Source organism: Carassius gibelio, chromosome B3 (genome assembly GCF_023724105.1).
Source record: "Carassius gibelio isolate Cgi1373 ecotype wild population from Czech Republic chromosome B3, carGib1.2-hapl.c, whole genome shotgun sequence".
Classification (NCBI taxonomy): domain Eukaryota; kingdom Metazoa; phylum Chordata; class Actinopteri; order Cypriniformes; family Cyprinidae; genus Carassius; species Carassius gibelio.
In genome coordinates this window covers 32,221,533-32,245,771 of record NC_068398.1, presented here as the reverse complement: position 1 = coordinate 32,245,771, position 24,239 = coordinate 32,221,533, and the positions used below count along the sequence as shown (strand labels likewise).

At 26.4% G+C, this 24,239-nt stretch overlaps 1 protein-coding gene and 1 long non-coding RNA gene across 4 annotated transcripts in view; one reads left to right on the top strand and one right to left on the bottom strand.

The window, feature by feature from the left end:
* Positions 1-436: 436 nt before the first annotated feature.
* The window catches only part of LOC127953121 (NACHT, LRR and PYD domains-containing protein 3), a 53,050-nt gene continuing 29,247 nt past the window's right edge, over positions 437-24,239 (bottom strand). For all 3 annotated transcript variants that reach the window (XM_052552060.1, XM_052552061.1, XM_052552059.1), the window contains 3 exons: positions 22,530-22,691; positions 1,392-1,438; positions 437-1,271 (listed from right to left, as the gene is read on the bottom strand). In XM_052552060.1, coding sequence (XP_052408020.1) covers positions 727-1,271; positions 1,392-1,438; positions 22,530-22,691 — 754 coding nt within the window. In that variant the 3' untranslated portion in view covers positions 437-726. The remainder of the gene's footprint in view (positions 1,272-1,391; positions 1,439-22,529; positions 22,692-24,239) is intronic.
* Positions 3,404-3,859, top strand: LOC127953192 (uncharacterized). Its single transcript, XR_008153116.1, has 2 exons — positions 3,404-3,448; positions 3,648-3,859. It is a non-coding gene; the product is annotated as an uncharacterized LOC127953192 (long non-coding RNA).

Sequence of the window (24,239 nt, the reverse complement as noted above, 5' to 3'; positions counted from 1 at the left end):
ATAGCTAATAACAATTTTATAGATATTGCATAAATATCAACAAAATCTCATCGATATTCTAAATAATAAGTAAACAATGTTATTGAACAAAATGTATTGTATTGACCCCACGAGTTTTATCAGAGTTTAATAAATTTAAATGAGAGGAAAAAATAGGTCATAGAAAGTGTATAGATATTACATATAAAATCTCATTAAAATTTTAAAGAATGAAAAAAAAAAAAATTATATATATATATATATATGTCAAGGCTCAAGTCCCATTTTTAAGTGTGAAGATACGAAATGAGACCAAAAATGAAGATGTTTAAAGGGTTAATAATGTTTGTGTTTCAGGAGTCAAAACTAATTCAAACACAGTCTAAAGTTCAGTTAAACTCTTTTCTCCAGAAGTGCTTCTGAAAGATGATTTCAAACATGAAGAAGAAGAAGAATGAAGAAGATACAGTAATTTTATTCTGAACTCTATTACAATAAAATGACATGAACTCCTGAAAATACAGCCAGAGAAATATGACACGGCAGTGTAAATATGATTTCACACTAACACTAGTATATCTGTGAGTGTGTGTGTGTGTGTGTGTTCAGTGTTTAGTGTGACACAGAGACACTGAAGAGTCTGGATCAAGGTTAAATCCAGCGAGTAGAGGTCGAGTGAATGTGTGTGTGAATGTGTGTAAGTGTGTGAGTGTGTGTGAGGGTGTGTGTGAATGTGTGTGTGTGTGTTTAGTGTTTAGTGTGACACAGAGACACTGAAGAGTTTGTATAAGGAAGGTTAAATCCAGCGAGTAGAGGTTGAGTGAATGTGTGTGTGAATGTGTGTAAGTGTGTGAGTGTGTGTGTGTCAGAGACGCTGTAGAAGGACAGAGAGCCGCTCGACTCGTCCAGAAACACTGCGACTCTCTTACAGGAGTCTGGAGAAACAGAGATACGAGTGTCTTTATTATTGTGACGAGCAGTGAATCCTTGATCAGAGCATCTCAGACTCCAGGAGTTCTCATTACATCCAAACCAACAGTCATTACTCGATCCTTTCCTCTTGATTTCTTTATAACACACTGATATATAAACATATTCTCCGCTCCATTCAGTCTCCCAGTAACAGCGTCCAGTCAGACTCTCTGAACACAGAACCTGACGATAATAATCAAATCTGTCGGGATGATCAGGATACGACTGATACTCATTGACATTCGTCACCTTTCTGTTCTCCTCAGACAGAACGAGTCGAGTGTATGCTGTGTTTGGATCCAGTGTGAGATCACAGGCGTCTGAACACAACACACACACATTACAACACACACATTTACAACTCAACTACAAACAACAAAACTGTGTCTGTGTGTGTGTGTGTGTGTGTGTGTGTGTGTGTGTGTGTGTGTGTGACTTACATTTCTGAGGTCCTGCTGTCATCATGATCTCTCCTCCATGATCCACACTAGAAAACACACACACACACACACACACACACACACACACACACACACACACACACACACACACACACACACACACACACACACACACACACACACAACAGCTGCATCAAAGGATGTTTGTTTTGCAAATATGGTACAGAAGGACTAAGATTAAACAGATTTATGAAAATAATATTTAGTGTTTGTTGAGTCTTTATTTCTGATCGACAGAAATCTCAGAAGAGAGAAAGAGAGAAAGAGAAAAACATCATCAAGTGTTACACAGAGATAAAGAGGAGCAGAACTTATTCATTATGATGGAAACGATTGCTCATAAAAATTGGATAAATAGAATAATAAAATAATAAATGAAATCTTAAATAAATCTAATAAAATTCCTTCACAATTCTAGTTAATAATTTAGAATGCATGTCATTTTGAATAAATATTACAATGATAAAAAGTGTGATCCAAACATTATGAAACTCAAAACGTAATTAGTTTTAATGGGGAAAAAAGCCTCATAAAACTAAATAAATATTAAAAAGTATCTTAAAATAATGTTGGTGTTTTATTTATTTATTTTTTATATGCATTTTTTCCCCATTAGATTTAATTGAGCTCTAAGCTTTGGTTCCTGCTTGGTTCTTGGTTTGTTTTTATTTGTATTTTTTCAAGGAAGATGTAATGTATATTTATTCAATAATATTTTCTGATTATTATTGCAGATTTTCAGGGGATTGTATTATACTATGCAATATTTATACAGTTTACATGAACTATTTTTCCATTAAAATTAATTTAATTCCGACACTCTTCATTTTTTGGTCACGCTTTGTTTCCTAATATTTAAGTGTCTTTTTTTTATCTTTATAATTTTTTCTATATCTATTTGTGTTCAAAAAAAAAATAAAATAAAATAAAATATATATATATATTACTATTATTGCACATTTTTTGTGGATTTTATGATACTCTGCAAAAATTATACCGTCTTTATGAACCACTTTTTGTATTTTAATCATATTTTTATTTTTGTATTTTTTAGAGAAAAAAAAACTATTGCAATACATTTTTGTTCAATAATAGTTTTTAATAATTTATTATAATCTTTAAGAAATTTTATGACATGAAATATTTATACAATTTATAGGTCCTATTTTTCCATGCAAATTAATTAAGATGTCAGCCTCTTAATTTTTGGGTCGCGTTTGGTTTTTGAAATGTAAGTTCTTTTGTTTTCAAGGAACATCAATGTAATATATTTTTGTTCAATAATATTTTCTGACTATTTTAGAGAATTTTGAGCGGATTTTATGATACTATGCAATATTAATAAAATGTATATGAACTATTTTTCCTTTAAAAGTAATAAAGATTTGAGCCTCTTAATTTTGGGGAAGCACCTGCCACCTGGTTCTTGAAATGTATTTTTTTTTTTTTTTCAATTTAAAGGAAAATCAATGTGCCTTGTTTTTCAATAATATTTTCTGATTATTATTGCAAATTCTCAGGGGATTTTATGATACTATACAATATTTATACAATTTATATGAACTATTTTTCCATTCAAATTAATTAAGATCTGAGCCTCTTCATTTTTGGATCGCGCTTGGTCCTTGAAATGCAAGTTTTTTTTTTTTTTTTTTTTTAAGGAAGATCAATGTAATGTATATTTATTCAATAATATTTTCTGATTATTATTGCAAATTCTCAGGGGATTTTATGATACTATGCACTGTTTATACAATTTATATGAACTATTTTTCCTTTGAAAGTAATAAAGATTTGAGCCTCTTAATTTTGGGGAATCACCTGGTTCTTGAAATGTATTTTTTTTTTTATTTAAAGGAAAATCAATGTGCCTTTTTTTTCCAATAATATTTTCTGATTATTATTGCAAATTCTCAGGGGATTTTATGATACTATGCAATATTTATACAATTTACATGAACTATTTTTCCATTCAAATTAATTAAGATCTGAGCCTCTTCATTTTTGGATCGCGCTTGGTCCTTGAAATGCAAGTTGTTGTTTTTTTTTTTTCAAGGAAGATCAATGTAATGTATATTTCTTCAATAATATTTTCTGATTATTATTGCAAATTCTCAGGGGATTTTATGATACTATGCACTGTTTATACAATTTATATGAACTATTTTTCCTTTGAAAGTAATAAAGATCTGAGCCTCTTCATTTTTGGATCGCGCTTGGTCCTTGAAATGCAAGTTTTTTTTTTTTTTTTTTTTTCAAGGAAGATCAATGTAATGTATATTTATTCAATAATATTTTCTGATTATTATTGCAGATTTTCAGGGGATTTTATTATACTATGCAATATTTATATAGTTTACATGAACTATTTTTCCATTAAAATTAATTTAATTCCGAGACTCTTAATTTTTTGGTCATGCTTTGTTTCCTAATATTTAAGTGTCTTTTTTTTATCTTTATAATTTTTTCTATATCTATTTGTGTTCAAAAAAAAAATAAAATAAAATAAAATATATATATATATATATATATATATATATATATATATATATATATATATATATATATATATATATATATATATATATATTACTATTATTGCACATTTTTTGTGGATTTTATGATACTCTGCAAAAATTATACCGTCTTTATGAACCACTTTTTGTATTTTAATCATATTTTTATTTTTGTATTTTTTAGAGAAAAAAAAACTATTGCAATACATTTTTGTTCAATAATAGTTTTTAATAATTTATTATAATCTTTAAGAAATTTTATGACATGAAATATTTATACAATTTATAGGTCCTATTTTTCCATGCAAATTAATTAAGATGTCAGCCTCTTAATTTTTGGGTCGCGTTTGGTTTTTGAAATGTAAGTTCTTTTGTTTTCAAGGAACATCAATGTAATATATTTTTGTTCAATAATATTTTCTGACTATTTTAGAGAATTTTGAGCGGATTTTATGATACTATGCAATATTAATAAAATGTATATGAACTATTTTTCCTTTAAAAGTAATAAAGATTTGAGCCTCTTAATTTTGGGGAAGCACCTGCCACCTGGTTCTTGAAATGTATTTTTTTTTTTTTTTCAATTTAAAGGAAAATCAATGTGCCTTGTTTTTCAATAATATTTTCTGATTATTATTGCAAATTCTCAGGGGATTTTATGATACTATACAATATTTATACAATTTATATGAACTATTTTTCCATTCAAATTAATTAAGATCTGAGCCTCTTCATTTTTGGATCGCGCTTGGTCCTTGAAATGCAAGTTTTTTTTTTTTTTTTTTTTTTAAGGAAGATCAATGTAATGTATATTTATTCAATAATATTTTCTGATTATTATTGCAAATTCTCAGGGGATTTTATGATACTATGCACTGTTTATACAATTTATATGAACTATTTTTCCTTTGAAAGTAATAAAGATTTGAGCCTCTTAATTTTGGGGAATCACCTGGTTCTTGAAATGTATTTTTTTTTTTATTTAAAGGAAAATCAATGTGCCTTTTTTTTCCAATAATATTTTCTGATTATTATTGCAAATTCTCAGGGGATTTTATGATACTATGCAATATTTATACAATTTACATGAACTATTTTTCCATTCAAATTAATTAAGATCTGAGCCTCTTCATTTTTGGATCGCGCTTGGTCCTTGAAATGCAAGTTGTTGTTTTTTTTTTTTCAAGGAAGATCAATGTAATGTATATTTCTTCAATAATATTTTCTGATTATTATTGCAAATTCTCAGGGGATTTTATGATACTATGCACTGTTTATACAATTTATATGAACTATTTTTCCTTTGAAAGTAATAAAGATCTGAGCCTCTTCATTTTTGGATCGCGCTTGGTCCTTGAAATGCAAGTTTTTTTTTTTTTTTTTTTTCAAGGAAGATCAATGTAATGTATATTTATTCAATAATATTTTCTGATTATTATTGCAGATTTTCAGGGGATTTTATTATACTATGCAATATTTATATAGTTTACATGAACTATTTTTCCATTAAAATTAATTTAATTCCGAGACTCTTAATTTTTTGGTCATGCTTTGTTTCCTAATATTTAAGTGTCTTTTTTTATCTTTATAATTTTTTCTATATCTATTTGTGTTCAGTAATATATATATATATATATATATATATATATATATATATATATATATATATATATATATATATATATATATATTACTATTATTGCACATTTTTTGTGGATTTTATGATACTCTGCAAAAATTATACCGTCTTTATGAACCACTTTTTGTATTTTAATCATATTTTTATTTTTGTATTTTTTAGAGAAAAAAAACTATTGCAATACATTTTTGTTCAATAATAGTTTTTAATAATTTATTATAATCTTTAAGAAATTTTATGACATGAAATATTTATACAATTTATAGGTCCTATTTTTCCATGCAAATTAATTAAGATGTCAGCCTCTTAATTTTTGGGTCGCGTTTGGTTTTTGAAATGTAAGTTCTTTTGTTTTCAAGGAACATCAATGTAATATATTTTTGTTCAATAATATTTTCTCACTATTTTAGAGAATTTTGAGCGGATTTTATGATACTATGCAATATTAATAAAATGTATATGAACTATTTTTCCTTTAAAAGTAATAAAGATTTGAGCCTCTTAATTTTGGGGAAGCACCTGCCACCTGGTTCTTGAAATGTATTTTTTTTTTTTTTTCAATTTAAAGGAAAATCAATGTGCCTTGTTTTTCAATAATATTTTCTGATTATTATTGCAAATTCTCAGGGGATTTTATGATACTATACAATATTTATACAATTTATATGAACTATTTTTCCATTCAAATTAATTAAGATCTGAGCCTCTTCATTTTTGGATCGTGCTTGGTCCTTGAAATGCAAGTTTTTTTTTTTTTTTTTTTAAGGAAGATCAATGTAATGTATATTTATTCAATAATATTTTCTGATTATTATTGCAAATTCTCAGGGGATTTTATGATACTATGCACTGTTTATACAATTTATATGAACTATTTTTCCTTTGAAAGTAATAAAGATTTGAGCCTCTTAATTTTGGGGAATCACCTGGTTCTTGAAATGTATTTTTTTTTTTATTTAAAGGAAAATCAATGTGCCTTTTTTTTCCAATAATATTTTCTGATTATTATTGCAAATTCTCAGGGGATTTTATGATACTATGCAATATTTATACAATTTACATGAACTATTTTTCCATTCAAATTAATTAAGATCTGAGCCTCTTCATTTTTGGATCGCGCTTGGTCCTTGAAATGCAAGTTGTTGTTTTTTTTTTTTCAAGGAAGATCAATGTAATGTATATTTCTTCAATAATATTTTCTGATTATTATTGCAAATTCTCAGGGGATTTTATGATACTATGCACTGTTTATACAATTTATATGAACTATTTTTCCTTTGAAAGTAATAAAGATCTGAGCCTCTTCATTTTTGGATCGCGCTTGGTCCTTGAAATGCAAGTTTTTTTTTTTTTTTTTTTTCAAGGAAGATCAATGTAATGTATATTTATTCAATAATATTTTCTGATTATTATTGCAGATTTTCAGGGGATTTTATTATACTATGCAATATTTATATAGTTTACATGAACTATTTTTCCATTAAAATTAATTTAATTCCGAGACTCTTAATTTTTTGGTCATGCTTTGTTTCCTAATATTTAAGTGTCTTTTTTTTATCTTTATAATTTTTTCTATATCTATTTGTGTTCAGTAATATATATATATATATATATATATATATATATATATATATATATATATTACTATTATTGCACATTTTTTGTGGATTTTATGATACTCTGCAAAAATTATACCGTCTTTATGAACCACTTTTTGTATTTTAATCATATTTTTATTTTTGTATTTTTTAGAGAAAAAAAAACTATTGCAATACATTTTTGTTCAATAATAGTTTTTAATAATTTATTATAATCTTTAAGAAATTTTATGACATGAAATATTTATACAATTTATAGGTCCTATTTTTCCATGCAAATTAATTAAGATGTCAGCCTCTTAATTTTTGGGTCGCGTTTGGTTTTTGAAATGTAAGTTCTTTTGTTTTCAAGGAACATCAATGTAATATATTTTTGTTCAATAATATTTTCTGACTATTTTAGAGAATTTTGAGCGGATTTTATGATACTATGCAATATTAATAAAATGTATATGAACTATTTTTCCTTTAAAAGTAATAAAGATTTGAGCCTCTTAATTTTGGGGAAGCACCTGCCACCTGGTTCTTGAAATGTATTTTTTTTTTTTTTTCAATTTAAAGGAAAATCAATGTGCCTTGTTTTTCAATAATATTTTCTGATTATTATTGCAAATTCTCAGGGGATTTTATGATACTATACAATATTTATACAATTTATATGAACTATTTTTCCATTCAAATTAATTAAGATCTGAGCCTCTTCATTTTTGGATCGCGCTTGGTCCTTGAAATGCAAGTTTTTTTTTTTTTTTTTTTTTAAGGAAGATCAATGTAATGTATATTTATTCAATAATATTTTCTGATTATTATTGCAAATTCTCAGGGGATTTTATGATACTATGCACTGTTTATACAATTTATATGAACTATTTTTCCTTTGAAAGTAATAAAGATTTGAGCCTCTTAATTTTGGGGAATCACCTGGTTCTTGAAATGTATTTTTTTTTTTATTTAAAGGAAAATCAATGTGCCTTTTTTTTCCAATAATATTTTCTGATTATTATTGCAAATTCTCAGGGGATTTTATGATACTATGCAATATTTATACAATTTACATGAACTATTTTTCCATTCAAATTAATTAAGATCTGAGCCTCTTCATTTTTGGATCGCGCTTGGTCCTTGAAATGCAAGTTGTTGTTTTTTTTTTTTCAAGGAAGATCAATGTAATGTATATTTCTTCAATAATATTTTCTGATTATTATTGCAAATTCTCAGGGGATTTTATGATACTATGCACTGTTTATACAATTTATATGAACTATTTTTCCTTTGAAAGTAATAAAGATCTGAGCCTCTTCATTTTTGGATCGCGCTTGGTCCTTGAAATGCAAGTTTTTTTTTTTTTTTTTTTTCAAGGAAGATCAATGTAATGTATATTTATTCAATAATATTTTCTGATTATTATTGCAGATTTTCAGGGGATTTTATTATACTATGCAATATTTATATAGTTTACATGAACTATTTTTCCATTAAAATTAATTTAATTCCGAGACTCTTAATTTTTTGGTCATGCTTTGTTTCCTAATATTTAAGTGTCTTTTTTTATCTTTATAATTTTTTCTATATCTATTTGTGTTCAGTAATATATATATATATATATATATATATATATATATATATATATATATATATATATATATATATATATATATATATATATATATATATTACTATTATTGCACATTTTTTGTGGATTTTATGATACTCTGCAAAAATTATACCGTCTTTATGAACCACTTTTTGTATTTTAATCATATTTTTATTTTTGTATTTTTTAGAGAAAAAAAAACTATTGCAATACATTTTTGTTCAATAATAGTTTTTAATAATTTATTATAATCTTTAAGAAATTTTATGACATGAAATATTTATACAATTTATAGGTCCTATTTTTCCATGCAAATTAATTAAGATGTCAGCCTCTTAATTTTTGGGTCGCGTTTGGTTTTTGAAATGTAAGTTCTTTTGTTTTCAAGGAACATCAATGTAATATATTTTTGTTCAATAATATTTTCTGACTATTTTAGAGAATTTTGAGCGGATTTTATGATACTATGCAATATTAATAAAATGTATATGAACTATTTTTCCTTTAAAAGTAATAAAGATTTGAGCCTCTTAATTTTGGGGAAGCACCTGCCACCTGGTTCTTGAAATGTATTTTTTTTTTTTTTTTCAATTTAAAGGAAAATCAATGTGCCTTGTTTTTCAATAATATTTTCTGATTATTATTGCAAATTCTCAGGGGATTTTATGATACTATACAATATTTATACAATTTATATGAACTATTTTTCCATTCAAATTAATTAAGATCTGAGCCTCTTCATTTTTGGATCGCGCTTGGTCCTTGAAATGCAAGTTTTTTTTTTTTTTTTTTTTTAAGGAAGATCAATGTAATGTATATTTATTCAATAATATTTTCTGATTATTATTGCAAATTCTCAGGGGATTTTATGATACTATGCACTGTTTATACAATTTATATGAACTATTTTTCCTTTGAAAGTAATAAAGATTTGAGCCTCTTAATTTTGGGGAATCACCTGGTTCTTGAAATGTATTTTTTTTTTTATTTAAAGGAAAATCAATGTGCCTTTTTTTTCCAATAATATTTTCTGATTATTATTGCAAATTCTCAGGGGATTTTATGATACTATGCAATATTTATACAATTTACATGAACTATTTTTCCATTCAAATTAATTAAGATCTGAGCCTCTTCATTTTTGGATCGCGCTTGGTCCTTGAAATGCAAGTTGTTGTTTTTTTTTTTTCAAGGAAGATCAATGTAATGTATATTTCTTCAATAATATTTTCTGATTATTATTGCAAATTCTCAGGGGATTTTATGATACTATGCACTGTTTATACAATTTATATGAACTATTTTTCCTTTGAAAGTAATAAAGATCTGAGCCTCTTCATTTTTGGATCGCGCTTGGTCCTTGAAATGCAAGTTTTTTTTTTTTTTTTTTTTCAAGGAAGATCAATGTAATGTATATTTATTCAATAATATTTTCTGATTATTATTGCAGATTTTCAGGGGATTTTATTATACTATGCAATATTTATATAGTTTACATGAACTATTTTTCCATTAAAATTAATTTAATTCCGAGACTCTTAATTTTTTGGTCATGCTTTGTTTCCTAATATTTAAGTGTCTTTTTTTATCTTTATAATTTTTTCTATATCTATTTGTGTTCAGTAATATATATATATATATATATATATATATATATATATATATATATATATATATATATATATATATATATATATATATATATATATATTACTATTATTGCACATTTTTTGTGGATTTTATGATACTCTGCAAAAATTATACCGTCTTTATGAACCACTTTTTGTATTTTAATCATATTTTTATTTTTGTATTTTTTAGAGAAAAAAAAACTATTGCAATACATTTTTGTTCAATAATAGTTTTTAATAATTTATTATAATCTTTAAGAAATTTTATGACATGAAATATTTATACAATTTATAGGTCCTATTTTTCCATGCAAATTAATTAAGATGTCAGCCTCTTAATTTTTGGGTCGCGTTTGGTTTTTGAAATGTAAGTTCTTTTGTTTTCAAGGAACATCAATGTAATATATTTTTGTTCAATAATATTTTCTCACTATTTTAGAGAATTTTGAGCGGATTTTATGATACTATGCAATATTAATAAAATGTATATGAACTATTTTTCCTTTAAAAGTAATAAAGATTTGAGCCTCTTAATTTTGGGGAAGCACCTGCCACCTGGTTCTTGAAATGTATTTTTTTTTTTTTTTTCAATTTAAAGGAAAATCAATGTGCCTTGTTTTTCAATAATATTTTCTGATTATTATTGCAAATTCTCAGGGGATTTTATGATACTATACAATATTTATACAATTTATATGAACTATTTTTCCATTCAAATTAATTAAGATCTGAGCCTCTTCATTTTTGGATCGTGCTTGGTCCTTGAAATGCAAGTTTTTTTTTTTTTTTTTTTTAAGGAAGATCAATGTAATGTATATTTATTCAATAATATTTTCTGATTATTATTGCAAATTCTCAGGGGATTTTATGATACTATGCACTGTTTATACAATTTATATGAACTATTTTTCCTTTGAAAGTAATAAAGATTTGAGCCTCTTAATTTTGGGGAATCACCTGGTTCTTGAAATGTATTTTTTTTTTTATTTAAAGGAAAATCAATGTGCCTTTTTTTTCCAATAATATTTTCTGATTATTATTGCAAATTCTCAGGGGATTTTATGATACTATGCAATATTTATACAATTTACATGAACTATTTTTCCATTCAAATTAATTAAGATCTGAGCCTCTTCATTTTTGGATCGCGCTTGGTCCTTGAAATGCAAGTTGTTGTTTTTTTTTTTTCAAGGAAGATCAATGTAATGTATATTTCTTCAATAATATTTTCTGATTATTATTGCAAATTCTCAGGGGATTTTATGATACTATGCACTGTTTATACAATTTATATGAACTATTTTTCCTTTGAAAGTAATAAAGATCTGAGCCTCTTCATTTTTGGATCGCGCTTGGTCCTTGAAATGCAAGTTTTTTTTTTGTTTTTTTTTCAAGGAAGATCAATGTAATGTATATTTATTCAATAATATTTTCTGATTATTATTGCAGATTTTCAGGGGATTTTATTATACTATGCAATATTTATATAGTTTACATGAACTATTTTTCCATTAAAATTAATTTAATTCCGAGACTCTTAATTTTTTGGTCATGCTTTGTTTCCTAATATTTAAGTGTCTTTTTTTATCTTTATAATTTTTTCTATATCTATTTGTGTTCAGTAATATATATATATATATATATATATATATATATATATATATATATATATATATATATATATATATATATTACTATTATTGCACATTTTTTGTGGATTTTATGATACTCTGCAAAATTTATACCGTCTTTATGAACCACTTTTTGTATTTTAATCATATTTTTATTTTTGTATTTTTTAGAGAAAAAAAAAACTATTGCAATACATTTTTGTTCAATAATAGTTTTTAATAATTTATTATAATCTTTAAGAAATTTTATGACATGAAATATTTATACAATTTATAGGTCCTATTTTTCCATGCAAATTAATTAAGATGTCAGCCTCTTAATTTTTGGGTCGCGTTTGGTTTTTGAAATATAAGTTCTTTTGTTTTCAAGGAACATCAATGTAATATATTTTTGTTCAATAATATTTTCTCACTATTTTAGAGAATTTTGAGCGGATTTTATGATACTATGCAATATTAATAAAATTTATATCAACTATTTTTCCTTTAAAAGTAATAAAAATTTGAGCCTCTTAATTTTGGGGAAGCACCTGCCACCTGGTTCTTGAAATGTATTTTTTTTTTTTTATTTAAAGGAAAATCAATGTGCCTTTTTTCCAATAATATTTTCTGATTATTATTGCAGATTTTCAGGGGATTGTATTATACTATGCAATATTTATATAGTTTACATGAACTATTTTTCCATTAAAATTAATTTAATTCCGACACTCTTCATTTTTTGGTCATGCTTTGTTTCCTAATATTTAAGTGTCTTTTTTTTATCTTTATAATTTTTTCTATATCTATTTGTGTTCAGTAATATATATATATATATATTTTTTTTACTATTATTGCACATTTTTTGTGGATTTTATGATACTCTGCAAAATTTATACCGTCTTTATGAACCACTTTTTGTATTTTAATCATATTTTTATTTTTGTATTTTTTAGAGAAAAAAAACTATTGCAATACATTTTTGTTCAATAATAGTTTTTGATAATTTATTATAATCTTTAAGAAATTTTATGACATGAAATATTTATACAATTTATAGGTCCTATTTTTCCATGCAAATTAATTAAGATGTCAGCCTCTTAATTTTTGGGTCGCGTTTGGTTTTTGAAATATAAGTTCTTTTGTTTTCAAGGAACATCAATGTAATATATTTTTGTTCAATAATATTTTCTGACTATTTTAGAGAATTTTGAGCGGATTTTATGATACTATGCAATATTAATAAAATTTATATGAACTATTTTTCCTTTAAAAGTAATAAAGATTTGAGCCTCTTAATTTTGGGGAAGCACCTGCCACCTGGTTCTTGAAATGTATTTTTTTTTTTTTCAATTTAAAGGAAAATCAATGTGACTTGTTTTTCAATAATATTTTCTGATTATTATTGCAAATTCTCAGGGGATTTTATGATACTATGCACTGTTTATACAATTTATATGAACTATTTTTCCTTTGAAAGTAATTAAGATCTGAGCCTCTTCATTTTTGGATCGCGCTTGGTCCTTGAAATGCAAGTTTTTTTTTTTTTTTTTTGAAGGAAGATCAATGTAATGTATATTTATTCAATAATATTTTCTGATTATTATTGCAAATTCTCAGGGGATTTTATGATACTATGCACTGTTTATACAATTTATATGAACTATTTTTCCTTTGAAAGTAATAAAGATTTGAGCCTCTTAATTTTGGGGAAGCACCTGGTTCTTGAAATGTATTTTTTTTTTTATTTAAAGGAAAATCAATGTGCCTTTTTTTCCAATAATATTTTCTGATTATTATTGCAAATTCTCAGGGGATTTTATGATACTATGCAATATTTATACAATTTACATGAACTATTTTTCCATTCAAATTAATTAAGATCTGAGCCTCTTCATTTTTGGATCGTGCTTGGTCCTTGAAATGCAAGTTTTTTTTTTTTTTTTTTTTCAAGGAAGATCAATGTAATGTATATTTATTCAATAATATTTTCTGATTATTATTGCAAATTCTCAGGGGATTTTATGATACTATGCACTGTTTATACAATTTATATGAACTATTTTTCCTTTGAAAGTAATAAAGATCTGAGCCTCTTCATTTTTGGATCGCGCTTGGTCCTTGAAATGCAAGTTTTTTTTTTTTTTTTTTTTTTCAAGGAAGATCAATGTAATGTATATTTATTCAATAATATTTTCTGATTATTATTGCAGATTTTCAGGGGATTTTATTATACTATGCAATATTTATATAGTTTACATGAACTATTTTTCCATTAAAATTAATTTAATTCCGAGACTCTTAATTTTTTGGTCATGCTTTGTTTCCTAATATTTAAGTGTCTTTTTTTTATCTTTATAATTTTTTCTATATCTATTTGTGTTCAGTAATATATATATATATATATATATATATATATATATATATATATATATATATATATATATATATATATTACTATTATTGCACATTTTTTGTGGATTTTATGATACTCTGCAAAAATTATACCGTCTTTATGAACCACTTTTTGTATTTTAATCATATTTTTATTTTTGTATTTTTTGGAGAAAAAAAAAACTATTGCAATACATTTTTGTTCAATAATAGTTTTTAATAATTTATTATAATCTTTAAGAAATTTTATGACATGAAATATTTATACAATTTATAGGTCCTATTTTTCCATGCAAATTAATTAAGATGTCAGCCTCTTAATTTTTGGGTCGCGTTTGGTTTTTGAAATATAAGTTCTTTTGTTTTCAAGGAACATCAATGTAATATATTTTTGTTCAATAATATTTTCTGACTATTTTAGAGAATTTTGAGCGGATTTTATGATACTATGCAATATTAATAAAATGTATATGAACTATTTTTCCTTTAAAAGTAATAAAAATTTGAGCCTCTTAATTTTGGGGAAGCACCTGCCACCTGGTTCTTGAAATGTATTTTTTTTTTTTATTTATTTAAAGGAAAATCAATGTGCCTTTTTTTCCAATAATATTTTCGGATTATTATTGCAAATTCTCAGGGGATTTTATGATAATATGCAATATTTATACAATTTACATGAACTATTTTTCCATTCAAATTAATTAAGATCTGAGCCTCTTCATTTTTGGATCGTGCTTGGTCCTTGAAATGCAAGTTTTTTTTTTTTTTTTTCAAGGAAGATCAATGTAATGTATATTTATTCAATAATATTTTCTGATTATTATTGCAAATTCTCAGGGGATTTTATGATACTATGCACTGTTTATACAATTTATATGAACTATTTTTCCTTTGAAAGTAATAAAGATCTGAGCCTCTTCATTTTTGGATCGCGCTTGGTCCTTGAAATGCAAGTTTTTTTTTTTTTTTTTTTTTCAAGGAAGATCAATGTAATGTATATTTATTCAATAATATTTTCTGATTATTATTGCAGATTTTCAGGGGATTTTATTATACTATGCAATATTTATATAGTTTACATGAACTATTTTTCCATTAAAATTAATTTAATTCCGAGACTCTTAATTTTTTGGTCATGCTTTGTTTCCTAATATTTAAGTGTCTTTTTTTTATCTTTATAATTTTTTCTATATCTATTTGTGTTCAGTAATATATATATATATATATATATATATATATATATATATATATATATATATATATATATATATATATATATATATATATATTTTACTATTATTCCACATTTTTTGTGGATTTTATGATACTCTGCAAAATTATACCGTCTTTATGAACCACTTTTTGTATTTTAATCATATTTTTATTTTTGTATTTTTTAGAGAAAAAAAAAAACTATTGCAATACATTTTTGTTCAATAATAGTTTTTAATAATTTATTATAATCTTTAAGAAATTTTATGACATGAAATATTTATACAATTTATAGGTCCTATTTTTCCATGCAAATTAATTAAGATGTCAGCCTCTTAATTTTTGGGTCGCGTTTGGTTTTTGAAATGTAAGTTCTTTTGTTTTCAAGGAACATCAATGTAATATATTTTTGTTCAATAATATTTTCTGACTATTTTAGAGAATTTTGAGCGGATTTTATGATACTATGCAATATTAATAAAATTTATATCAACTATTTTTCCTTTAAAAGTAATAAAAATTTGAGCCTCTTAATTTTGGGGAAGCACCTGCCACCTGGTTCTTGAAATGTATTTTTTTTTTTATTTATTTAAAGGAAAATCAATGTGCCTTTTTTTTCCAATAATATTTTCTGATTATTATTGCAAATTCTCAGGGGATTTTATGATACTATGCACTGTTTATACAATTTATATGAACTATTTTTCCTTTGAAAGTAATAAAGATCTGAGCCTCTTCATTTTTGGATCGCGCTTGGTCCTTGAAATGCAAGTTGTTGTTTTTTTTTTCAAGGAAGATCAATGTAATGTATATTTATTCAATAATATTTTCTGATTATTATTGCAGATTTTCAGGGGATTGTATTATACTATGCAATATTTATACAGTTTACATGAACTATTTTTCCATTAAAATTAATTTAATTCCGAGACTCTTAATTTTTTGGTCATGCTTTGTTTCCTAATATTTAAGTGTCTTTTTTTTTATCTTTATAATTTTTTCTATATCTATTTGTGTTCAGTAATATATATATATATATATATATATATATATATATATATATATATATATATATATATATATATATATATATATATATATATATATATATTTACTATTATTGCACATTTTTAGTGGATTTTATGATACTCTGCAAAAATTATACCGTCTTTATGAACCACTTTTTGTATTTTAATCATATTTTTATTTTTGTATTTTTTAGAGAAAAAAAAACTATTGCAATACATTTTTGTTCAATAATAGTTTTTAATAATTTATTATAATCTTTAAGAAATTTTATGACATGAAATATTTATACAATTTATAGGTCCTATTTTTCCATGCAAATTAATTAAGATGTCAGCCTCTTAATTTTTGGGTCGCGTTTGGTTTTTGAAATGTAAGTTCTTTTGTTTTCAAGGAACATCAATGTAATATATTTTTGTTCAATAATATTTTCTGACTATTTTAGAGAATTTTGAGCGGATTTTATGATACTATGCAATATTAATAAAATTTATATTAACTATTTTTCCTTTAAAAGTAATAAAGATTTGAGCCTCTTAATTTTGGGGAAGCACCTGGTTCTTGAAATGTATTTTTTTTTTTTTCAATTTAAAGGAAAATCAATGTGCCTTTTTTTCAATAATATTTTCTGATTATTATTGCAAATTCTCAGGGGATTTTATGATACTATGCACTGTTTATACAATTTATATGAACTATTTTTCCTTTAAAAGTAATAAAGATTTGAGCCTCTTCATTTTTGGGAAGCACCTGCCACCTGGTTCTTGAAATGTATTTATTTATTTTTTTCAATTTAAAGGAAAATCAATGTACCTTTTTTTATTTCAATAATAAATTTTCTGATTATTATTGCAAATTCTCAGGGGATTTTATGATACTATGCAATATTTATACAATTTATATGAACTATTTTTCCTTTGAAAGTAATAAAGATCTGAGCCTCTTCATTTTTGGATCGCGCTTGGTCCTTGAAATGCAAGTTTTTTTTTTTTTTTTTCAAGGAAAATCTATGTAATGTATATTTATTCAACATTATTTTCTGATTATTATTGCAAATTTTCATGGGATCTTATTATACTATGCAATATTTATACAGTTTACATGAACTATTTTTCCATTAAAATTAATTTAATTCCGACACTCTTCATTTTTTGGTCACGCTTTGTTTCCTAATATTTAAGTGTCTTTTTTTATCTTTATAATTTTTTCTATATCTATTTGTGTTCAGTAATATATATATATATATATATATATATATATATATATATATATATATATATATATATATATATATATATATTTTACTATTATTGCCCATTTTTTGTGGATTTTATGATACTCTGCAACATTTATACCGTCTTTATGAACCACTTTTTGTATTTTAATCATATTTTTATTTTTGTATTTTTTAGAGAAAAATAAACTATTGCAATACATTTTTGTTCAATAATATTTTCTGACTATTTGAGAGAATTTTGAGTGGATTTTATGATACTATGCAATATTAATAAAATTTATATGAACTATTTTTCCTCTAAAAGTAATAAAGATTTGAGCCTCTTAATTTTGGGGAAGCACCTGGTTCTTGAAATTTATGTTCTTTTTTCAATTTAAAGGAAAATCAATGTGCCTTTTTTCAATAATATTTTCAGATTATTATTGCAAATTTTCAGGGGATTTTATTATACTATGCAATATTTATACAGTTTACATGAACTATTTTTCCATTAAAATTAATTTAATTCCGACACTCTTCATTTTTGGGTCACACTTTGTTTCCTAATATTTAAGTGTCTTTTTTTTTTATAATTTTTTCTATATCTATTTGTGTTCAGTAATATATATATATATATATATTTATATATATATGTATATATATATATATATATATATATATATATATATATATATATATATATATATATATATATATATATTTTACTATTATTTCAAATTTTGAGGGGATTTTATGATACTCTGCAAAAATTATACCGTCTTTAAGAACCACTTTTTTTAATTGAAAAATATTTTAATATAAATATTTATTTATTTATTTATTTATTTAGAAAAAATATTGCAATACATTATTGTTCAATAATAGTTTTTAATAATTTAGAATTTTTAGGAAATTTTATGGCACTATGAAATATTTATACAATTTATATGACCTATTTTTCCATGCAAATTAATTAAGATTTCAGCCTCTTAATTCTTGGGTCGTGTTTGGTTCTTGAAATGTAAGTTGTATGTATTTTTTTTCAATAATATTTTCTATTATTGTGAATTTTAAAGGGATTTTATGATTGTATACAATATTTATACAATTTATATGAACAGGTTTTCCTTTAAAATGAATCATGATCTGATTCTCCTCATTTTTGGGTCACATTTGGTTCTTGAAATGTAAGTTTTTTTTGTTGTTGTTGTTTTTAAGGAAATCAATATTTCAATCAATCAATATTCTTTAATCATTATTTGAAATTTTCAGTAGATTTTATGATAGTATGCATTATTTATAAATTTTTTATGAACTATTTTTCCATTAAAAATAATTAAATTCTGAGCCTGAAATGAAATGTTTTTTTTAAAGGAAAATCGATGCAATGTATTTTTGTTCAATAATATTTATTATTGATTATATTATTTTTGAGAATTTTTGGGGGATTTTATGATACTATGCAATATTTAGACAATTTACATTAATATTTTTCCATTCTATATCTATTTTTGTTCAATAATATTCGTTTTACTATTATTGCAAAAAGTTAGTGGATTTTATGATACACTGCAATAATTATACCGTCTTTATGAACATTTTGTATTTTTTATAAAAAGCTATTGCAGTACATTTTTGTTCAATAATAGTTTAAAATTATTTTTAGACCTTTTAGGACATTTTATGATACTATGAAATATTTATACAATTTATATGAACTATTGTTCCTTTAAAATTAATTAAGATCTGATTCTCTTCATTTTTGGGTCACGTTTGGTTCTTGAAATGAATTTTTTTTTCTTTTTAAATAACCTCAATGTAATATATTCAATAATATTTCTGATTATTTTAAAGAATTTTCAGGGGATTTTATGTATGCAATATTTATACAATTTACATGAACAGTGTTTCCATTAAAATGAATGAAATTCAAACAATAACAGATGTAAAAGAATGTTATTAAAAACATAAACAGATCTGTTTAAAAGATGTCGACTCAAATGATGAAGACTGAAAGGCCCAGTCCACACAAACACATGTTTTATCAAAACCAAAGCTTTTTCTGTGTGGTTTGTCTGTTCGTCCAAACGCAGCACCAGATTACTGAAGATGAACATTTTGAGAACTCCTGCCAGTGTGAAGATTTTCATAAACTCTGGTTGTTATCGTGTACATAATGAAACCAGAGATTCTGGCTTGTGACATGTGGCCAAAGATTAATATACAGCTGGTAGTCGACTAAAAAGCCTTCTACAGCCACGTGTAAACCCCAGACACGTGTTCATGAGATGACCAGCAGGTGGCGCACAATACATATACAAATAATAATGTAGCATTGTAAACCTTGAATGATTATTTACCATAGAAAAGCTCAATTTTCAAACTCTATGACTACAGTGAAATATTACAGTGACAGCAGTGCTTAGTGTGTGCTTACTCTACAATACTGACCAGTATTATAAATTATTATAGGCCTACATTTAAAGAGGTTTGCATTATGCCATAAAATGTATAAAATGAGAGAAATACTCTGAATACTAAAATGATAAGTGTTATACACAGACAGCCTATTTTTTTCAACACATATTTACGTTACATTACATCACATTAATGCCTCAAATAAAACATTAGAATTTTACACTTAATAATTTGATGATCCATTTCAACAGGTCCCGCACACACTTAGCTATCTGTCTTTTAATCACTTTTATTTTTTGTATGTGTAAAGTGAGAACTGTTTTTAATTGTTCCCATTATCTAATTAGAGAAAATAAAAAAAAAACCCTGCAAAGATTAAACTGGTGTGGATGTTGTGAGTCTGTCAGGATTTCTAACAGTCTTATCATGAACTGTTGAGTTAAAGTAACCCTGCCAGCTCTACAGAAACCAATGTTGAGTGGAGCAGGAGATTTAAAGCCGTTCTATTCACAATTAAACCATTTTATTCTTCTTTTTTTTTTTTTGTAAACTCGAGGCATTCGGTTCGTTTTAGAGACCAAAAGCGAAATCATTTTTTTGCCGTAGGCATGGATCAACAGCTGTATATACAGTATTACATACAGTGTAATTTGCAGTGTTCCTTGATTTAGTTTTGTTTCATGAGACACATAGCACGTCAGTGAAGCAGACAAAGAACCTTTTTGAAACATTTGATCTTAATTTATGACACGCTGCTTTGTGATGTCATCATTCAATAAAAAAGGTCACCCAAAATACTTGTTTAGAGCAATTGAAAGAATACAGTAACCAATGTAAACTTGATGGCTTTAAGCTAATACAGAGAGTGCTTTTCCAAAAAAAAAAAAGGGAGGGAGCCAGCAGCCTGTCATGGAGAAAAAAAAAATCTCTGAATGCTCCACGTGAAACTTTGGCTTTCCGCCCTTTTTCTTTCGTGTCTAATGATTTTGGTTAATATACACGAGGGAGAGAGAGAGAGCGCAAGACAGCGCTCGTGTAGTTTGAAGACTGTGAGTGCGCGAGCGCGCGTGAAACTTTGGTGTTTCACCCTTTATCTATCGTGTTTAATGATTTCGATTAATATGCACAAGAAAGAGAGAGAGCAAGAAGCGCTCGTGTTGTTTGAAAACTGTGAGTGTGCACGCACGGCCGGGGCTCTCTTTCATACGCGCCCTGTCAGGCGCAACAGTCATTCTATTCTACATCACTCACCGATCAAATAAGACTTTTTTCAGTTATATAACGTTGGACAGAATGTTGAATCGGCCATCGCATATATTCAGCGCACATAAGGTAAAAGTTTTGCAAAGATTTTTAGAGAAATAAAAACAGGTCGACTAATCGATGCGCATATTTTGTGTCAAGGTATTTTTTGTCCCACATTGTCCCAGCCCTAACTGTTAAGTATAAATAAAATGTTTCCCTTTTGAATTATGTATTGCTCTTATCTGTACAATCAAAAATTATGCCATATTACAAGGAAATCAGGAAAAATATTAAGTGATTTCACCAGCACCTCCATGTAATGCACACAAACACTTGGATATGTGCCTGATAGTGAGGGGCCATGTACAGTTGCTACTACTTACATTTTTCAATTTCAAATGATAAACCATATTTGAGATTGATAAATGATAGGCGAACATTTGGATACATTTTCTGAAATTCTGTAATTGGTGTATCCAAATACATATATACACGCACACATACACTAATGCACAAATGATTGGGATCAGAATGATTCAAGGAGTTTCTTATCCTCATCAAGGCTGCATTTATTTTACCAAAAAATACAGAAAAAAAAAATATCTTGCAAAATGTTATTAAAATATGAAATAATGTTTCTATTTTAATATACTTTAAAATATAATGTATTTATGTGATGCAAAGCTGAATTTGCATTAGCCATAACTCCAGTCTAAGGTTTTATTCTATTATTTATTTATTTAATTATTTTGGATACGATAATGCAATTTTTAAGGATTCAATGAATAAAAAGTTAATAAGAATACGAAACAAAAACCTTGATCTTGTTTTAATGCATTTTTTTTAATTGAGACTGCAAATGTAGATTGTAAATATTACTTTAAATATTATTCATGATATTTCACATAATCTTCACTGCTACCAAAACTCTTTTCCTTTCTGTGTGTTTCTTATTGAAATTTAATTGTTACTTGCACCCCCCCCCCCCCAACAAAAACTGGCCTACTCAACAACTTACTTGAGTTTGTCCAGATGTTTGAGTGTATCAGAGAGCAGCTTCACTCCTGAATCTCCTGGGTGATTGTAGCTCAGATCCAGCTCTCTCAGGTGTGAGGGGTTTGAACTCAGAGCTGATGCCAGAGCAGCACAACCTTCTTCTGTCACCATACAGCCAGATAATCTACAACAGTAAGTGTTAATGTTAGTGTGCTTATAAAAAAAACAACAACAACAAAACATACAGTATAAATATAGTTCTATATAGTATATTAGTAATTCTATATAGTAATTAGTTATAGTTACTCACTTCTTGTTCCAAAAAGTTAGTAACTGAAATACGCTATAATAAAAGTAACTCGTTACCAGGGAAAGTAACTATTTGCGTTACTGTAAAAAAAAAAAAAAAAGTTGCTACATGTCAGAGAATTTGTACTTTTTTTTGCAGTTTTTACAAGTCAGTTGCAATGAGTAGAACAGACAGTTACATAACTTTCAATATTTATTGCACGTCAACAGACAGCAAGAGTTTTATCATGCACTTCAGGTATTATCTTTGTAAGAAAAGTGTTTTTGGCCACTAGCTTTGTAGATGCGTGTGTCACAAATTACATGTACACATTACATGCACGTTCTTGCCTTTGACCACAATGAATTTGAAGTAGTGCTTATATCTTCACCTAGAAAATGCCAACTTTTAATCGGATTGCTCCTGACTCGCCATCTCTGCTGCTGCTGCGAATCTCTGTGTAGCTGTTGCGTGTGTGTGTGTGTGCGTTTGTGTGTGTGTTTGGAGCTGCTGGTGCAGCCGCGTGTGCCGGCATGTGTGTAAAAACACTGGCTCTGATTGGCTACCATGGAACACATGACTCTGCCTTAGCCAATCACAACTGCTTATCTTGTCATTAACCCACCTGCTCACTCGCTGTGTGAGCCAGGGGTGCGTTCGGATTGCATATTATTAAATCAATGCATAGTAACGGACCGCATTTAACGTCCAGTAATGTTAACAGCGTTGTAACGACGGGAAAGGTAATTAGTTAGATTACCCCGCTACTGAAAAAATAACGTCGTTACCTAACGCCGTTCTTTTAAATGCTGTTATTTCAAACACTGCACATCAGTGTCCAAAAGGTGTCTAGAGGCATCCTACTTCGACTCCAAATGAGTTGCTAAAGTAAGAAAATCTAACACAATCGCCAAGGTGCTATTTGTCATGTTTGGAGATAATTTCGCTCCGCAGATTAGTGTCATCCCCTTTCTAACGACACTGTTAGCCATGGCATCTGACATGGCAAGCGACATTAAAGAGCAATTGTAATGAGCCAGTAATATGCCCTCCAGCTTGAAGAGACAACTGATGTTGCAGGGCTAGCACAGTTGCTTACCTATGTCAGACATGTAAAAAATGGTAATATTGAGGAGGACATTCTTTTCTGTCGGTTTCTTCCAGATCACACAACTGGTGAGGCCAGTTATAATCTTCCACATGCACACACTACACGATTCGGTCAGACCGTGGGACCACACACACCAGCTGATTGTAGTATCATTTTCACAGTGAGACGAGATCTCAGAGAGACTCACAAAACTCAAACATGACTTCTGAAGAGAAATAAATGGAGGATAATAGACCTGGTCAGAGTTAATGAGTGAGAGGAAGTAAAACAAAGGAGAAAAAGAATATGTGTGGTCTTTCTCAGTACTACACTTTTGGTGGCATGTTTGTGGC